We start from the raw sequence: 17,742 nt of genomic DNA on the forward strand, positions 1-17,742 counted from the left end.
TAGTAAGCAATTAATCGTGATTAACCAAATGCGATAAATGTAATCCTTTGAAAACACAAGAATAGGGACAAATACTTGGCTTAAAACAATATTGAGGTCTATAGTGACTGTTTTTCACATTTTTTTGGTAAAATTTTCACAAAGAATAAAATCATTATCAGCAATTTAAAAAATAAAAAAATAAAAAACAGTATAATATGCAAATATACTGCATAATATAATATAATTTTGCAGATATTAACTGAGATTTTACAATAATTAGCTGGCAACGTTTTTGCCAGTTATTTACTGTCAACTCTACAGTCAATTCTTTACAATGTAAATATTGTTTTATAATAATTATTTATACTGTATATATTAGTCTCATGAGAAATATGTTTCAGGCTACATTCATCAGGCTGCTTGTGTTACCAGTAATAACTACAACTGCCCAAGATGATCAAGTCAGGATAATTTTATTATTGTGAGCAAGGCAGTAAATGGCTTCTTCTTTTTTTTGAATCACATGATTTCATAACGTTGGACCTGTGCTCGTCCTCGTCGTAGCCTCCCTTCTCCCTCTCTCTCCCTCTCGTCCTCCCCCTTCCGCCTGTTTTCCCTCCTCCTCTCTTTAGCGCACCAGGCTCTCCCAGCACATTTCTCACTGCGCTCTCCTCCTCAGTGCTGCAAGTCTGGTGCGTAAGAGCGCGCCGACGGATGCGTAAAGCGCAACACTCTCCAGGAGGAAAGGGGGGGAAGAAAAACAACAACAACGCCTTACTGATAAGACACACAGAGAAACTAGCGCTTTTGAATCTCGCGTGCTTTTTAGATGATGTTAGTTAAGATGTTCATCAGCTCGGACGAAGGCGCGTTGCTGTTTGGATGCATGTTTCTGGACTTTTCAGCGTGGCATGACCGCCTCCCTTCTCCGAGTGTCGGCGTTTCAGCGTGAAGTTGAACGGCGGAGGACGCGACCATGAGAGGCGACTCCTTTCTCCTCGGCTTCTTGCTGCTCAAAGTTACCGCTCTGGTGTGCGAGGCTGACGGGGAGCCGGGCTTGCTCGGGGGCTTCGTGATGATCGCCACCTCCAACGGCTCCAGGGAGGACCAGGAGAGCGTGTCGGAGGAGACCCCGCACACCGAGGACAAATGCCGGGGCTACTACGACGTGATGGGCCAGTGGGACCCGCCGTTTACTTGCAAAACGGGCAATTATTTGTACTGCTGCGGCACCTGTGGCTTCCGCTTTTGCTGCTCCTACAAACACTCTCGGCTGGATCAGAGCACCTGTAAAAACTATGACACCCCGCTGTGGATGAAGACTGGCCAGACCCCGTATAAGAAAACGAACAAGCTGCAAGACACCACCAAAGACAAGACGAACTTAATTGTTTACATCATATGTGGAGTTGTGGCTATTATGGCTCTCGTGGGGATTTTCACCAAATTGGGGCTTGAAAAGGCTCACCGTCCTCAGAGAGAGAACATGTACAGGTAATTGTTGAATGCTAAATGCTTCGTGTGTGTGTGTGTGTGTATATATATATATATATATATATATATATATATATATATATATATATATGTGTGTGTGTGTGTGTGAGTTAGCTACTGTTCTCCCTCTCTCAGCTTCTGTGCTGTGGCATAACATTACGTGAGCCACGCTCCTCTCAACAGGCGGGGGCGGTTTCTTTCACCCGAGTAGAAAGAGAGGCATCGCGCTCCATTTCTGCAAATGCTCTCAATAGGGGCTTAACTGTAGCATGTGCAATGATCAAGGAAAACAGCGTAAACTAATGTGAACAAGTAGTTGTTGTGTCAATCTTGCATCGGGCCACGCGACCAATCACATAGAAATATTGCCGCGTCGTAGGAGCCTATAGTGCAGTTCAGCTGAATAATCAAATCACACACACAAACGCACGTGTTACTTCATTGTGGAAAATATGGGGGGGGGGGGTTGAGCACATATAGTACACTAAACAAGTGTGACTGTATGTTGCAGTATCCACATACTGCTAACAACAAATGGCGTGACCAGAAACCCCAAAGTCAGGTGTCCAAAGTCATTTTCTTTATCTCCTTCTCCCAATGTTTTACAGGGCGGTGGCCAATGTGCTGCAAGGCGGGTGTCCAGGTGAGCAGTACCGGGGGGAGGAGGCCCTAAGCATGCATTCCAAGCACTATGTTTCCAGGGCGGCGAACCTGCGTAAGTTGGTTGAATGTGGACAGAGCATACTGACCAGATTATACATCCATTTGGACAAAACCTGTGCTTCTGGAATAAGGGAAGTGGGTGTGTGGGATGGAGTGGAAGGAGTGTGCGCGAGTGCGTGAGGCTGCGAGTTTCAAGGGTTTCAAGGCATCTGAATGCCATCCATTTATGTGGAATCCCGTGGGTTACTATACAACCGAGCCTCGTTGTTTTTTTCAGATCCGAGATCAAACTAAATGAAGGCGTAAATATGCGCGGACCTGACGATGCACTGTTAGTATGCAGCAGTCCAACCACTTCAAAGTAGTTATAAGTCATTAAGACATGTTTGACTGACGACTTCCGCACTTCTGATTAGTTATACAATTAATGTTCAATATGCTGTGTGCATTTCCTTGGCGCCACTCACCAGTGTGCTGTGTACAGTGGACTGGCCATCAGGAATTTCAATGAGCGGTCCATTTTCGGGCCACGCGCCCCCCCACTGGTAGATTAGTATTACTGAATATTAATCAATCGCCACGTTACTGGCCGCCATGTGCACTCCCTTCCCCACGCCGAATAATGACGAATAGTAATGAATGAATTGACGAATAATTTAATGCGCCAAATCTTGTGCAGTCTGTCCATGACATTGATAATATCATAAAATGTATATTTTTAATATTATTTACAATAGCTAGGAACAGCTGAGCACCAATACCAGGTATCGGTATCACAAATTCAAGGTCTCAGTAGTCGCAAAGATGACTGATACTGGTATCCGATACTGGTATCTTGTGGCCGTTTTACGATCAGAAACTAAAGGCATACATGTCTGCCCATAAACTCATTCATTGCCATTGACGGCTAAACGTCAAAAATTCATTTGAACTATTTTTATTAGTTTAACATTTTTTCCACTTCTTTTAACAAGCGTATGAAAACCTGGAAAAAAATACATATACATATATATATATATATATATATATATATACTAAAATGTGTGATTAATCGTGAGTTAACTAGTGAAGTCATGTGATTAATTATGATTAAAAATTTTAATCGCCTGACGCCCCTAATTTTTAATAATCTTTTTTTTTGTAAAAAAATAAATAAAAAATAATTGTTGTACTCTTTTTTTTTTATAAAGAATAGATTATTAAAAAGTAGGGGCGTCAGGCAATAATTGTTTTTAATTGTAATTAGTCACTAGTTAATTCATGATTAATTACACATTTCTGTTGTAATACAATTTTTAAAAAGTCTAGGTTTTCATACCCTTTTTAACAAAAAAGGAAAAAAATGTTAAACTAATATAAATAGTTGAAATTAATTTTTGACGTCTATAGCCGTCAATGGCAGTGAATGAGTTAAGATGTAAGACCACATATTTTGATTGAGTTTTTGGCCACTAGATTATTATTTGTATCTATTTTCTGTCTTTCTTTCTTTCAAATTACCTGTCATTGTTTTTTTCCTTTTTAATTTTATGTATCAAATGTACTAGTAGTATCTGTACTTGGTATCGGTGACTACTCAAGAATTGAGTACTCGTACTGACATCGGTGTGAAAAAAAAGTGTTATGGAACATCCCTAAAAATATGAAATAGATTAGGCGGGGTGTTGTGGCTCAGTGGTAAAGTGCTCGTCTCAACCAAGAGGTTGTAGGTTCGATCCTCAACCTCTGTGACCATGTTGAAGTGTCCTTGACCAAGATACTGAATTCCCAGTTGCTCCTGATGATGCGTCATCAGTAGAAAATGAGGAAACGGCGTTAAAGCGCTTTGAGTACCTGAGGACATCAAATTCCTTTCAGCGTGAGAAATAGCTGCATTACAACTTTTGTGAGAACAACACACGGCAACAAAACATAAGTTGCTGTTATTTCAAATTGTCATGAAAGGACAAAAAAAAATAACACTTGAAGTCTTTTGCTCTTTGTGAGTGGGCATCTTTTTCTGTCCTCGCAGTGGGAGAGATGAGATAGTGGGGTGGCCTATCACCTGAGTGGACGCTGCTGTGAAATGGCGATTACTATTTGCGGTGCGGAATCTACTAATCCTCGAGCTTGTGGGTAATCATGTGGACTGTTATTAACCTCTGAGATCGGGGGGAAAAAAACCTCTGTATGAGACAGCCGGCCTTGATTGGTTCAGGGCTTCTTCCGCTGGCACGGGTGACTATTCATTACGGGGGGCAGAGAGGGGAAGTTGGCTAGGAGAGGAATTAGGTATGGATTTGCTGGATATAGGCATGTTGTTCTTGTTTTTAATGTTTATCAGATGATGCGCAGACCGAAAAGGGCATTACAGTGTCAGTGTGAAAGCAGAGAGAAGGGAAGAGGATAATGGATGGATGGTAATTGCAATGTAAAGATAAGTGCTAAGGTTAAATGGACCACACGCTTGTGCGGCACAAAGTGGATTTGTTCCCATGTAGCACAGGTTTGTGCTGGAAAATCTATTCTTAGCGCACATATTGATTAAAGCTTATGGCATGATTACCTTATTACTGGCATCAATGGACCCGTGGCAAGTCTTTGCTGCCCTTGTCGGGGAAAATCGTTCCTTTAAGTCTTTTGTGCATGTCAATCAACGCATACTATTTTTCTGTGAATAGATCTCTGATGAGGGCTGCTGCTTTGTCATGTATGTATTCCCATCGACAGTGTCTGTGATTACGTTGAACTACTATTGCATGTTCACAATAAGAGAGCAACACACAATCAGGTTGATTGGTCAAGTATGTAAGACACAATGAATTTGTCTTAAATAACAATGACCAACAGAGACGGAACGGGAAGCCTGGCGGTTCGCTAGTTAGCGCCCCGCTATTCTTAGGTGACAAAAGGAGACATGAGGAAGAAGGGTTACTTGACTCATTGGGCCATTTTCAGCAGCATAAAGTTAATATTTGGTCCAGAATGAATTTGGTAACTTCATTATTTTTCATGTACAATTAATATCTTTAAATACAATTTTTTCTACTTGCTGTCGACTGAAGATGACATCACCTGTATTGAGGAAGTAGTTAGCGACCAATCATGGCTCAGTTTGCTGACCTAACCCAGAAAACAGGTGAGGCATGATTTGTGGTTACCCACTTCCTCAGCACAGGTGATGTCATCTTCAGACGACAGCAAGTGGAAAAAATTGCTTTTAAAGTTATTAATTGTACAACAAAAATAATGAAGTTATCAAATTCATTTTGGACAAAACATTACCTTTTTTTTACTGAAAATTGCTCAATGAGTCTAGTATCCCTTTAAAGGAGAGCACAGTATGGACCTGGAAAAAAAATATTGTATTATAATACAATATTAATTAATAAGACAATTGCCTGAGAAATTTGTAATGTTAGAGAATTTCATGCATTTTCAGGGGCCCTGGCAGTCTACTAAAAATGGACAAGTTTCTTGTTTTTTTATATCCCCAGCTGGACTGACTGGCTGGGCTGACTTTGTCTCAATACCCAACAGCGTCAGTTTGAATCCTCAAAGGCTCAAAATCCTGCAGCGCTTCACTTTCAGCGTCAAAGAGCTGAAGAGACAAAAAAGGGAGGCTCGGGGAAAGAGCGGAAGTGGGAACGGGAACAGCATAATGTGCGGAGTAAAAAAGATCTTAGTGGCAAACACCCACACTGATGGCAGCAGCCATCTATGAAGCTCTGAAGGCTTTCCTTTTGGAATTGAGGACTAAGGAGTGTATACACAGAAAACTCCTTGGGGAATTTAAACTTAATTCGGGATACATTTCAAATATTATTTTTTTTGGCACTACAAACAAAAATCACGACTCATCTCAAAGAGAAAGGCCAGTAGAATGGAACATTTAAAGACTCACATGCACATCTCTATGGATAATATACAGTTCCTCAGTATGGTGGTAAACCCATAATGTTTACATGTTAAAAATAATACTGCAACGTGCTTTACTCTCGAGCCATTCTCAAATAATGGCACAGTGCGATGCCATGGACCCTAGGAAACATGCTTTTTTTTTTTTTTTTTTTGCCATACTAGAATAAAGTGTAATTGCACATCCACTACAATAGGTGGCAGTGGCGCTCTCATTGTCAGAGTGTGCACAAGAAGCATAAACAATGTTATTAAAGTTTTTCAGCGGATTTATATATATTTTTGTTTTCTTTACTGTTAATAAGGATAAAATGTTATGCAGAGGTGTAGAGTTGTGGGGGTGTGAAATAGTTTCTTCATCCTTGGGTTGGGGGGGGGGGGGTACAACTAACAGGAAATAATTGAGAAGCACTGCTGTACGCACACCTAAAATATATTTTCAGCAACGGATGCTTTGACTACAGAACAGTTATAACAGCAACGCACTCCAGTCGAATTTAATTAACAGGGTAATTTGATATTAGTATGAATGAGTCGTTACTCTGATTTCTCGCACTTTAATCAATATTGACAGTAATATATCTGACATTGGGGGTCTCACATTAGAGCTTCAGGTGCACGGTTCGCTTTAATAAGACAAAAGAGATTGCTGCATGCACACAGTGTGCGCTGTATTCACAATGCAATTCCCCATTTGCAGTCTTAATTATCTTCCCCCAGCAGTTATAATCTTTTCCTAAACATTCCGAGATGGGAAAGATAAAAATTTTAATAGGTAATTGCTTGTGAGATTTCACAGGCATGAGGAAAGGCCTTGTCTGCAAAATACTTCATCTGCGCCACATGGGTGCTGTGCTCTACCTTTTTCTTTTAATGCACAGTGCAGACCTGTCAAAAAGAAGCTTGGTGTATCCAACAAAAAAGAAAAAAAAAGGCGGAAAAAAGTACTGTGACCTTTGTCTCCCCGCTGTCACTGGCGCCTTCACTGTTTCACATCAGATTGCAGAGTGTCAGAGCGGAAGCGAGAGCCTCAGTTACAGATCCGACTCACAGGGCAGGCTGAAAATACATAGGCAAAGAGAGACTGTGAAAGGGAACATGACTGCGGGACCGAGCTATCTGGGTTGTGTCTGCACTGTAATGTTGCCTGCTTCAATCTCAGTTTGATGGCCAAAGCTGGGAAATCTAAAATCTGATGTATTAAGTATTTAATTATTATAATTATTATTTATTTTTTTACAATTAAAACAGTTGCAAATTGTCTTAAAACATGCCTCTGATATGCTTCTATCGAAATAACTAAAAGATCAAGAATTACATCCCCTTTCAGTCGAGAAACCTGGTGTCGGAGTGGTGACTATGCAAATTAGCCCCACTGTTACGTAACACAGCAGAAGTGCAGAACTGCTCACTCACATACACAAACAACACAACACAAAGAGTCAGATTTCAAAGCTTTTTTTCCTAACTCCCATGCTCGCACATTAGGTGAGTGTGAGACAACAAAATAATATTGTATAGTATTATTGTATACAAAGTAGTATACTATTATAGTATATCATAGAATACCATTATAGTATACAGTATACACGGTAGTATACTATTATAGTATAATATAGTACAGTATAGTATAGAACAATAGTATAATATAGTATACAAAGTAGTATAGTATGTTATGGTATAGTATAGTATTGTGTGGTAGGCTATAGTATAGCATAGTAGAGTATAGTATATTATTATATAGTATAGAATTTATTATAGTATAGTATAGCTGTAGTATAGTGTTATATGGTTTATTATTATAGTATAGTATAGCATAGCATAGTATTATTTATACAAAGTAGTATACTATTATAGTATATCATAGAATACCATTATAGTATACACGGTAGTATACTATCATTGTATGGTATAGTGCAGTATAGTATAGAATAATAATATAATATAGCATAGTATTATAGTAAACAAGGTAGTATAATTAATAGTATATAATTAGTATAGTATAGTATGGTATAGTATAGTATATGACCAATTGACAAAGGCAAGCCACAAGGCAATGTTCAGCAGTGCCTCTTCTTTCTCTCCAGGCCCTCCTTCATGCACCCTCTCCCTGCCTAATTATCTTAATGTGAGGCCCCTCAGCATCCACAAGACCCCATTATATGCCTGTTTATGAGGACCTAGGTGCCGCAAGGCCACCATCAACTTGACAGAAATCCACTCCGTTTAGGCACAGAGGGGACATGGACAGGACGCTGCCAACATAGAGAGATTGTGACTGGGAAGTTATGAGAAGATAAGGAATTGCAGTTTTAGCAGATGGGAAATAAGTCTAGTAGATAGGTGGATTCTTTTTTTCCTGAAAAGCCTTTTACGTGAAGACCGAGGTTTGCAGTCAACTAGCCCCTAAGGTGTGATTCACTTGATTTGAGTGAGCGGCAGTGTAATGTATCAGGCCAACCCAAGAAGCGGGTTTAGAGTACGTGGAAAACACAAACCAATGATGTGTTGTGATAATATACATGGTGTCTGTAAAAAATATATTGCATTGTTAATGCAAATGACCTGAACTGACAGTTGAAAACAAGTATAGTTATAGACCTATACAAGGAACTATTTAAAAACAATTGAGTTGTGTGTTGATGTTGAAAGCCACTTGTAACACTCCACGCGTTTTCTAGAAGCCTAGATGGGAGAATCACCGCACCTTGAAAGTGCGCTGGAAAGATGCGTAAGAAACTGACTTAAGCACGAACAGGAGAATATGCCCCATTGGGAATAGCAGCCAACTGTAGTTTATTGTCTTGACACATTTTCAATGAGTCAATTTCAAACACAAATTTACATTTCTGGTTACACTTAGTATTTCGAATGTACGATATGCTATATGCATACTTTTCTAGGCCACTCCTCCCAGTATGCCACTGGTTTTCTGTCCTGTTTAGCTGTGTGTATAGCATTATTAGTGTACATGTGTATAATATCCTGTCAAGACGTTAAACTGCTTGCTAAATTTCTGTTAAAGTTGGATACGCTTCACTTTATCACTGTTCCAGCAAGACTTATGTAAAAAAAAAAAAAAAAAAGTGTACTTGATCACCCAAGCACTTAATTTATTCACGATTTTTAAGTCAATCTTAGGTTAGCTTAGCAATTAGCATTCATCTTCTATTAATTACTACTCATCATGCCTAGGTGAGAAAGATTCTTGTAAGGAGTGCAGCTTATTTATCAACATGGAGGTGATGATTACTGACTCCGCAGCATGTTTAGCCAAACAAGCTAGCCAGCTAATGCTGGTTGCTAGCTAGTTGGTGTGCCATGAATAGCACTATGTGTAGGTGGTTTTTCGGACAGTCTCAGCGGTTTAGTTATTGGAAAAACGTACAAATCTGTGATTCTCAGTTTTGCTATAGCCTAACTATGTTTTAATGAAGTCAAAATACCACGAATGTCTGCTTGAATTTTGCTCAACTTCCTGTAGCTGTCTCGTTGTTCATACTGAGACAACAGCGCTTCTGCCCCTTGTATCCAAGTAATGAAAGTGAATATATTGCACCCGCTCCAAGCACCCCCATCTTTTTCAGTATGAATATTAATTATGTAATTTACTGTGAGAAAGTCTCATATTCCACTGCATTGGACAGGTAATTATGTAGGGGAGCGTTTTCATGTGTCCAAGTATGTACACTAATGTGTTTAGTAGTTTTTGAGCGTACGCTCGTGCAGGCAAATGGCAGCTGCATGACCCCGTGGTGCACTTCAGTCAAATCTTGAGTGCACAGAGATAAATTGCATCCATCTCTTTTTATCTGTTTCCTCATTTACATATATTGTAGCGCCATAGGACTATCTACTGTATGCAGCGGTGCCAGGCTCACAGAATGTCACAGAATCGGCTGAAAGAGCTCCCATCTGTATGTTTAAACAGGTGGTTATCACCACTGGATTGTAATTAACTGCTACGCTGACTCTTTTTAATCGTTTGATATAATAAGAGAGTTACAAATATTTTGACACTTTTCTGTCACAGTAAGTCAAGCGCAAACCTAATTATTAACCAATACATAGTAGCTAAAAAAAAACACAGCTTGGAGTTGTGGGTTTTATTTGTGATGCTTGAATGCGTTTGCTCAGTTGAATGCAGGCATCTTTATTATTGAAACTGCTACGTTCCTGTGAACAATAATACTTCTGACTGTTGAACATGCAGTGTAGGCAAAGCTCATATTGCATTGTTAGTCCACATGGGCTATCTAGCATGTGGCTGTGTTGTGCCGTGTTAAATCCTGTGTAATCTGCTTCTATTACAGCCCTGTTATTCTGTGTTGCCTGTAATATAATACATTATCATTGCAACAATTGCATGTTGTAGAATAACAATAGACTAGAACTCATCATCCTGGAGTGTGTATTAGGTGAGTTAGGGCAAAACTGTGCATTTGTACGCGTTTTTCAAAACAGCCTTGTTTTGGATGAATTGGCCAAAAGCAAAATATCACTTCTCATCTGTGCTAGGATGACTAGATTTTCAGTATTAAAAACTGGGACACCACAATTTAGTTGAAATTTAAATAAACAATACATTTGTCATGTGGGACGTGAGTGATTGAGGGATGGCGGACCCAGATGCAGTGAAACAGGAATCAAGTGTAATACGTGGTACTTTGATGAAACAGGGAAAAAGGTGAGCAGACAACCATGACTTGATGGGACGTGACTGGACTGATCGCCATGACTGGACGGGGTTGAATTGGTCGTCATGACTGGACAGGACGTGACTAGACTGGTCGCCATGACTGGAACGAGCATGACGTGACCTGATTTGCCTTGACTTGACTTGACTTTGTGACTAGGCTGTAGAGTGGCTATAACTTGGCTGGGGCTATGGCTTGGCTGTGACGAAGATGACTTGGCTGTGACTAAGACGACTTGACTGTGACAATGACTTGACACACGAACTTCCATACATAATGTAGACAATGCACCCACACCGACTGGACTAAATACACTAACACTAATGAGACACACCTGGGGAAGGGAAGACACACACAGGTGGACGTGGTTAGACATAACGAGAAAATTGAAGAAACCAGGAACACATGACAAAAACACCAACCACAGACAAGAATACCAATAAGAGACAAAAACCCAACCCCCACAGAACCCAAACATGACAAAATTCTCACAATGAGCCATTGAGAAAAAATCCAATCGCTAGTCAATCTGGTGACCGGTGATTGTGTCATTATTTATTGCTTAATGCTATCTTGGTTGTCAGATCAAGAGCACTAAACAAGCAATGCACTCACCTACCTTGCCCGGTTAAACATTGTAACGTTGGAAATATGCCACCAGAAAAGCTCAGCAAGCGTTGGATCTGACCAGCGACCACAGCATTAGGCTAGTACAGTGGTGGGCAACTCGGTCCTCGAGGGCCGGAGTCCTGCAGGTTTCCCTGCTTCTAATCAACAGGATCGTCATCAGGTTTATGCAAAGCTTGATGATGAGCTGATCTTATATCAGTTGTGTTGGAGAAGGGAAACATCCAAAACTTGCAGGACTCCGGACCTCGAGTTTGCCCACCCCTGGCACTACTAGTAGGACTACTATTCTTAGACGCGGAAGCAGGAAGTAGTTGATTATGATTAAAACACACCTCTAGCGATTTAGATGAAGATTAGAATGAGAATGAAAACGTGAATGTGAAAGTAAATAAGAAATAATTTAACAGTTAAATTCCTTTATAATTGGTTTATTGTATGAATCGCTATGACAACTGTGTAAGCGACATACACATGGCCCAAACAATTGCCTTGCTGACTGGATTTACGGGACAAGACCTGCGTAAATGTGGGGCTGTCAAAATACGGCAGGACTCGGGACACAAGGCTCAAAATTTTTGACGGTGCCGTTTAAAACGGGACATCTGGTCACCCTAATCCAGTGGTGTCCAAACTCGGCCCTCGAGGGCCAGTAGTCCTGCAGGTTTTGGATGTTTCTCTTTTCCAACACAGCTGACGCTCATCAGCAAGCTCTGCATAAGCGTGATAACGATCCTGTTGATTGGAACAGGTACTGGTCCTGCAAGTTTTTGAAGTTTCCCTGCTCCGACGCACTGCAGGCCCTCCAGGACCAAGCTTTGGACACCCATGCCCTAATCTAACACAAACAAAAGGCCTGGACTGACTAAGTCATGGCAGTACTATGAAAAATAGTTCAACCGTGAGATTCAGCGGTTTGCTCAAAGAAAATAGGCTGCTCACATTTAATTGGTTGTATAATTCCACATTTTATGGCCATACAGGCACACCAGAGCCCCAATTATTTGTATGCAAACAATTAAAAAGTCAGTTTTCCCTAATATGGCCCTATTAAATGTATGAAACTACTCGCAGTGTGATGCACTCCAATTAAAATGCGATACGATACAAACGAAGAAGGCAAGAGAGTTTGTTTTACATTGTATCTGTGACAATTATGAGAATAATTTCACACATGCGCAAGGACACCAACAAGCAGTCATGTGCCACAGCAACAAGAACACATTTATTTTCTGGGCCTGCAGCCCGGGGGCAGGCAGCAGATTTGCCTGGAAAGCTGCTTGTTGCCACCAGCGATGTAAAACTCACAGGCTGGGAAAGCTCACGCTGGGGGCGCCTTCGCGAACCTTCTCCCTATCTGCATGCCGAGTTCATTGCACCCCAGTCTTTGGAGAGGAGGCGCCGCCAATCCCTCTTGCCCACAGGCATCAGTATGGCCTGGCTCATACGCCACCTGCCCGGAGGAGGAAGGGCCACGTTGGCGCCCTGCTCAAGCTTGCCCTGCTGCGCTCTTGCATACATAAGGACACCACACCCACCACCCCCAATCCTGCTGGGTGCTGGCCTACGGCTAGAGGACATGTGGCTGGTCGAAATGCGTCATGATGCTGGGCTTTTTGCTCTGATAGATCTTGTTCCTGTCTGCAGATTACCAGCCTGGAACACCTCACAAAAACAGCAGTTTTGCTTTTTATTGCTCTGATTGCAGCGCTCATTCTGCTTCAGCTCTCCTTTAGCGTCCAACTGCTGTTTCTGTTTTTTCTTGGGATATATTGCTCACAAGCATCAAAATCAGCTTTTTAGCTTGTGTTATTGCTTCTAGATTATATATCCCCCATTTGCACTAAGAAATAAATGAGTTATATGAATAAATGCAAGAAGCTTAGAATGCATTGAGGTTTCCAAGCTATGAACACAACAAAAGCCTGATAGGAGAAACAAAATGCTGTTGGGGGATTTGCACCAGGATATTTAATAGCTTGCTTTGAGAGCCTTACTTTCACTGGAAGTCACATCTTGTACTTTATTTTGTCTACCTGTTACACAGCTTGTACACAGCCAGAACTACCTCAGTATCATGAGAAAGGGCCCAAAAAGAAAAATGCCCCCTGAATACATATTGAGGCTGAACCACCATTTTTATAGTATGTAAAATGGTCAGTCAAAACCTAATGAGCTTGATTGAATTGAATCTATTAATAATATACATGTTTAAATTGTCACGCGAGGTGTGGAATTTGGACCTAAAAGCAGACAAGACACAAAAGTTGAAAAACAGAGAGTCTTTATAGACAAAAATACAAAGTAACAACAGAGAGCAGGCCTGGATTCAGATGGCCTTGTAGAAAACACTTGAGGGAGTAACCTTGACTAAGAACCGTGAGCAGCCTGGATGCAGAGAAACCTCAACTATACTCAATTGTACATGAATAAATAAAAGGAATAAAAGCCTTTATGGCCAAATAAGAGTGACAAATAGAGGACCTAATAAAGGACCTAAGGGTGACAAATACAGGACCATAGCAACTGCAACTGACAGCATCATGACCACAATAAACAATAAGAGTGGCAAACACAGGAGCATAGTAACTACATTGCAACTGACATTCTAATCACAAGGAACAAATACAGGACCATGACAGGGATGTTTGGACTGCGTTGACTGCAGTGTCTTTGAAACTTCCGCTCGCAGCTTGGACGAACATACGGACACAGTGAGATCCGACATTAATCTCAAAACAAAAATGTTTCGCTCATTCAACAACAAGCTATGGTTTACTGCCAAACTCAAGACAACTCAAGAAGGCCAAAAGAGGACATGTTTCAACGCGGGTAGAATACTGTACAAACGGGCCCGAAACCAGCTGGCAAAGGAAGTCAACATCGCAAAGAGAAGCTATGCAGAATGGCTGGATAAATAGTTTACTGCGAACGGCTCTAAATCCATGTGGAATAGCCTCAAATCAGTTACAAACTACAGGAAACTATCCCTCCAAGGGGATAAAAATAAGGGACTGGCTGACAACCTGCATCTGTTCAATTGCGAATTTCAAAAAGACAATTTTACACCCACATCTGCCCACCCTGACCACCAACAACCTCAGTCACACCGTGACTCCACGGTGTGTCCATGATGGCTCCAGTCTTCACAGATCTTTGACAGATCCTTGGAGCTGTGTGAGGTCCCATCGTGCTTCAAACACGCCACCCTCATCCCAGTCCCCAAGAAACTTTCAATATCGGGACTGAAAGACTACAGCCCTATCACTCTGACATCTGTGGTCATGAAGTCCTTTGAACGCCTCGTGCTGGACCACCTAAAGGGCATCACTGAAGCCCTGCTGGACTCCATGCTGTTCTTCTACCAAGCAAACAGGTCAGTGGATGATGACAGTCATCATAGGGATGCATTTCATTATGGAAACTGTTTGTGAACTTCAGCGCTGCGTTCAACACCATCATCCCAGGACTCCTCCCCTCTAAGCTCCTCCAGGTTAGAGTGTCTTGCCACCTGCCAGTGGATTTACAGCTTCCTGACAGGCAGGACAGAGACGGTGAGGGTGGGAGGGACACTATCATCAATGTGCACCATCAGCACCGGAGCGCCCCAAGGATGCGTCCTCTATCCGCGGCTCTTCTTGATCTACACGAACGTCCCCTCAACGCACCCAGTTGCCAAAGTCCAGTTTGCTGATGACACCACAGTCATCAACGACGGTGACGACGAGTCTGCATATCGACAGGAGTGGCTGGTGCTCTGGTGCGGCTAAGATAACTTGGAGCTGAACACACTCAAGACTGTAGAGATAATGGTAGACTTCAAGAAACACCAACAGCTGGCACTCACACTGTCCAACTGCCCTGTGTCGACCATTGTGACTTTCAAGTTTCTGGGGATTACAGTCTCTGGTGTGGGAGACCAACATCAAATCCATTTTGAAAAAGGCCCAGCAGAGGATGTACTTCCTGTTGCTGATGAGGAAGCACAGCCTATCACAGGAGCTGTTGAGATAGTTCTGTTCAGCAGTCATTGAATCAGTCCTGTGTTCCTCCACCACAGTCCGGTTTGGCACTAGCACAAGAAAGGGCCAAATCCAACTGCAACGAACAGTTAGGTCCTGCTGAAAAAATTCATTGGTACCCACTCATTGAGACTTACGCTGCAAGAACCAAGACCAGGGCAGCTAAAATCCTTTAAGACCCTCGAAACCCGGGTCACTACCTCTTCCGGCTCCTCCCCTCAGTTAGTTACTATCCAACTATGCACACTAAAACTTGCAGTCATTCCAAAAACTACTCTTGTCATCAATTCTCTAAATAGTTGACTCAAAATTCCATCCCTGGGGATTTTTTTCTTCTTCAGCGTACTTATTCAGTTTACATTATTAGATGACGATTATTAGAAGATCCCACATTAATATGCATTTACTGCTCACAACATTAAGTGCACCTGTACATCTAATAAATTCAATACAAAGACTGAATCAAAAATCTGCATAGTATAACATTGCAGTGGCGTAGAACCGCGTTGCATCATACAGTATAATGCTTTGGGCCTCCACCATAGTTTTAATAATGTCAATAATTAGAAAAAAAACCTCGGTATGATGCAAATGACCTTACCTGTTGAAGGTCTGGTCTCGGAGTGGAGACTGTGTCGTCGCTATGCGAGCCATATTATCACAAGTCTGCATGCATACAGATGCCTACAAGCGTTATCCTGCAATGATTGCATAGAAAAATACGAGGCAATAAAAGTGCAGCACTAAGAGCAGAAACACGAATTCGAGAGAAGCATGAAAGGCGTCACAAGAGAGAGGTACCCTTAGATGTCACTGTCAACCTTACCAGCAAGATGCGATTGAATCACACTCCCTCAGGAATCTTGGGGAATGAATGAAGAGATAATCTGATCCTTCTCCATCACCTTTACGATTTTCTCCACTACTGTATTAATATGCTATACGGCTTGACAGAAGGCAGTTGAACAGGTGGGAGAGAAAAAAGCAGAGAGCTGGAAATAAATCAAACTGAACATAAAGCTCAGAAAAGAAGAATGATTCTGCCCCTCTGTACACAGTAATGGCGAGCAAAAAGTTCAAATGGGTCAGGAAATGTCCTCTCAGAATTCAAAGTATCTGTCTGCTAATTACAATATGTCATATCTTGCAGACAGCACGTTCATTTCAAGAGACTTCAGATCAGTCAGCGTCTAAACTTGATCCAGTTTTCACATTTTAATGTTAATAGTGGTTTTTCATTTGACATTGTATGGCAGTTCAGATATTTTCTGTATGTACAGTAGGTTGACATCATATGTCAGTTAGCGCTTACACGTATGATTCTTAAAAGACGGTTAGTGATTCAAACAAATATCATTATTGCTCAACATAAATTCTGAAACAGATTCAATCAAATTCTTCTAATTTACAACTCATAAGCACATCTACATTAGAGCTTTTAAAATTCACTTATGCACGGGCAGCATAGTTATAGAGGGTATTGGAGACAAACATTTTACCTATTATTTTTATTTATTTTTTAACCTTTTTTACCTTCTAGTTTTGGATTTTTAATTATAGTATTTTAAAATGTGTTTTCTCTTCTTTCTTTTTTTATTCAGCGAGTTTTAATTAGTTTTTAGAGTAGGTTCATTAATTATGATCTTTTTTTTTTAGTTTTAGTATTAGTTTTATTTATTTTTAAAATATATAGAGTACTAACTAAGTACAAGCAGAGATGGGCATTTCCGTTAATCGTCAATTCCCATCGATGACGATGCCCACCTTTCGGCGCATGCTTTCGCATTTTAGGACAAACGCTTTATGATGCGAAGACTTTCAAAAATACACGGCATGAGAGGGATGTACTCACCGCAATCCATGGACTTAACTATGCTTCAGTCCGTGCTCAGTCCATATAATTATCTGAGGCTTTGTGTCATTGTGCACTTGCCGCAAGGTGGGCGTCGTCAAAGACGGGAATTGCCGATTAACGGAAGTGCCCAGCTCTGAGTACCAGATAAAAAAAATAAAAAAAGTAGACGACAGGTCTCAAACAACTGTTTGACCTTCCTTCTTCTGTTCAAACATACAGCAATACCAAAACAAATACATCTGAAATGAACTCCGAAATCTCATGTATGATTTTTAATTGACAAAGATGAAAATAAAATTAATGTTTGCTATTATAGTTTATATGTTTTCTAAACATAAGAAGTCGTTTCAACTAGTTTTCGTTTTTTAAAGGCAATTTCAGGTTTTTTCCCGTTAACGAAAATTATGTTTCAAATAAAGCACACAACATGCATCTAGAATGTGGAAGCATGCATGGGGAGAACATGCCAATGCCACACAGGAAGGCCAAAGCCGAGATTCAAACC

The 17,742-nt window shown here is 41.0% G+C and overlaps 1 protein-coding gene across 2 annotated transcripts in view; it reads left to right on the forward strand.

Annotated features, from left to right (window-relative positions):
- The first annotated feature begins 614 nt into the window (after positions 1 to 614).
- shisa9a (shisa family member 9a) overlaps positions 615 to 17,742 on the forward strand; it is a 46,570-nt gene continuing 29,442 nt past the window's right edge. The window contains exons 1-2 of one of the 2 annotated variants that reach the window (XM_086064467.1): positions 615 to 1,476; positions 2,085 to 2,191. In XM_086064467.1, coding sequence (XP_085920593.1) covers positions 959 to 1,476; positions 2,085 to 2,191 — 625 coding nt within the window. In that variant the 5' untranslated portion in view covers positions 615 to 958. The remainder of the gene's footprint in view (positions 1,477 to 2,084; positions 2,192 to 17,742) is intronic. The other variant, XM_086064468.1, reaches the window with a different exon arrangement.

The sequence above is a fragment of the Leptonotus elevatus genome, chromosome 20 (genome assembly GCF_054856555.1).
Source record: "Leptonotus elevatus isolate MCC_2025b chromosome 20, RoL_Lele_1.0, whole genome shotgun sequence".
Lineage (NCBI taxonomy): Eukaryota > Metazoa > Chordata > Actinopteri > Syngnathiformes > Syngnathidae > Leptonotus > Leptonotus elevatus.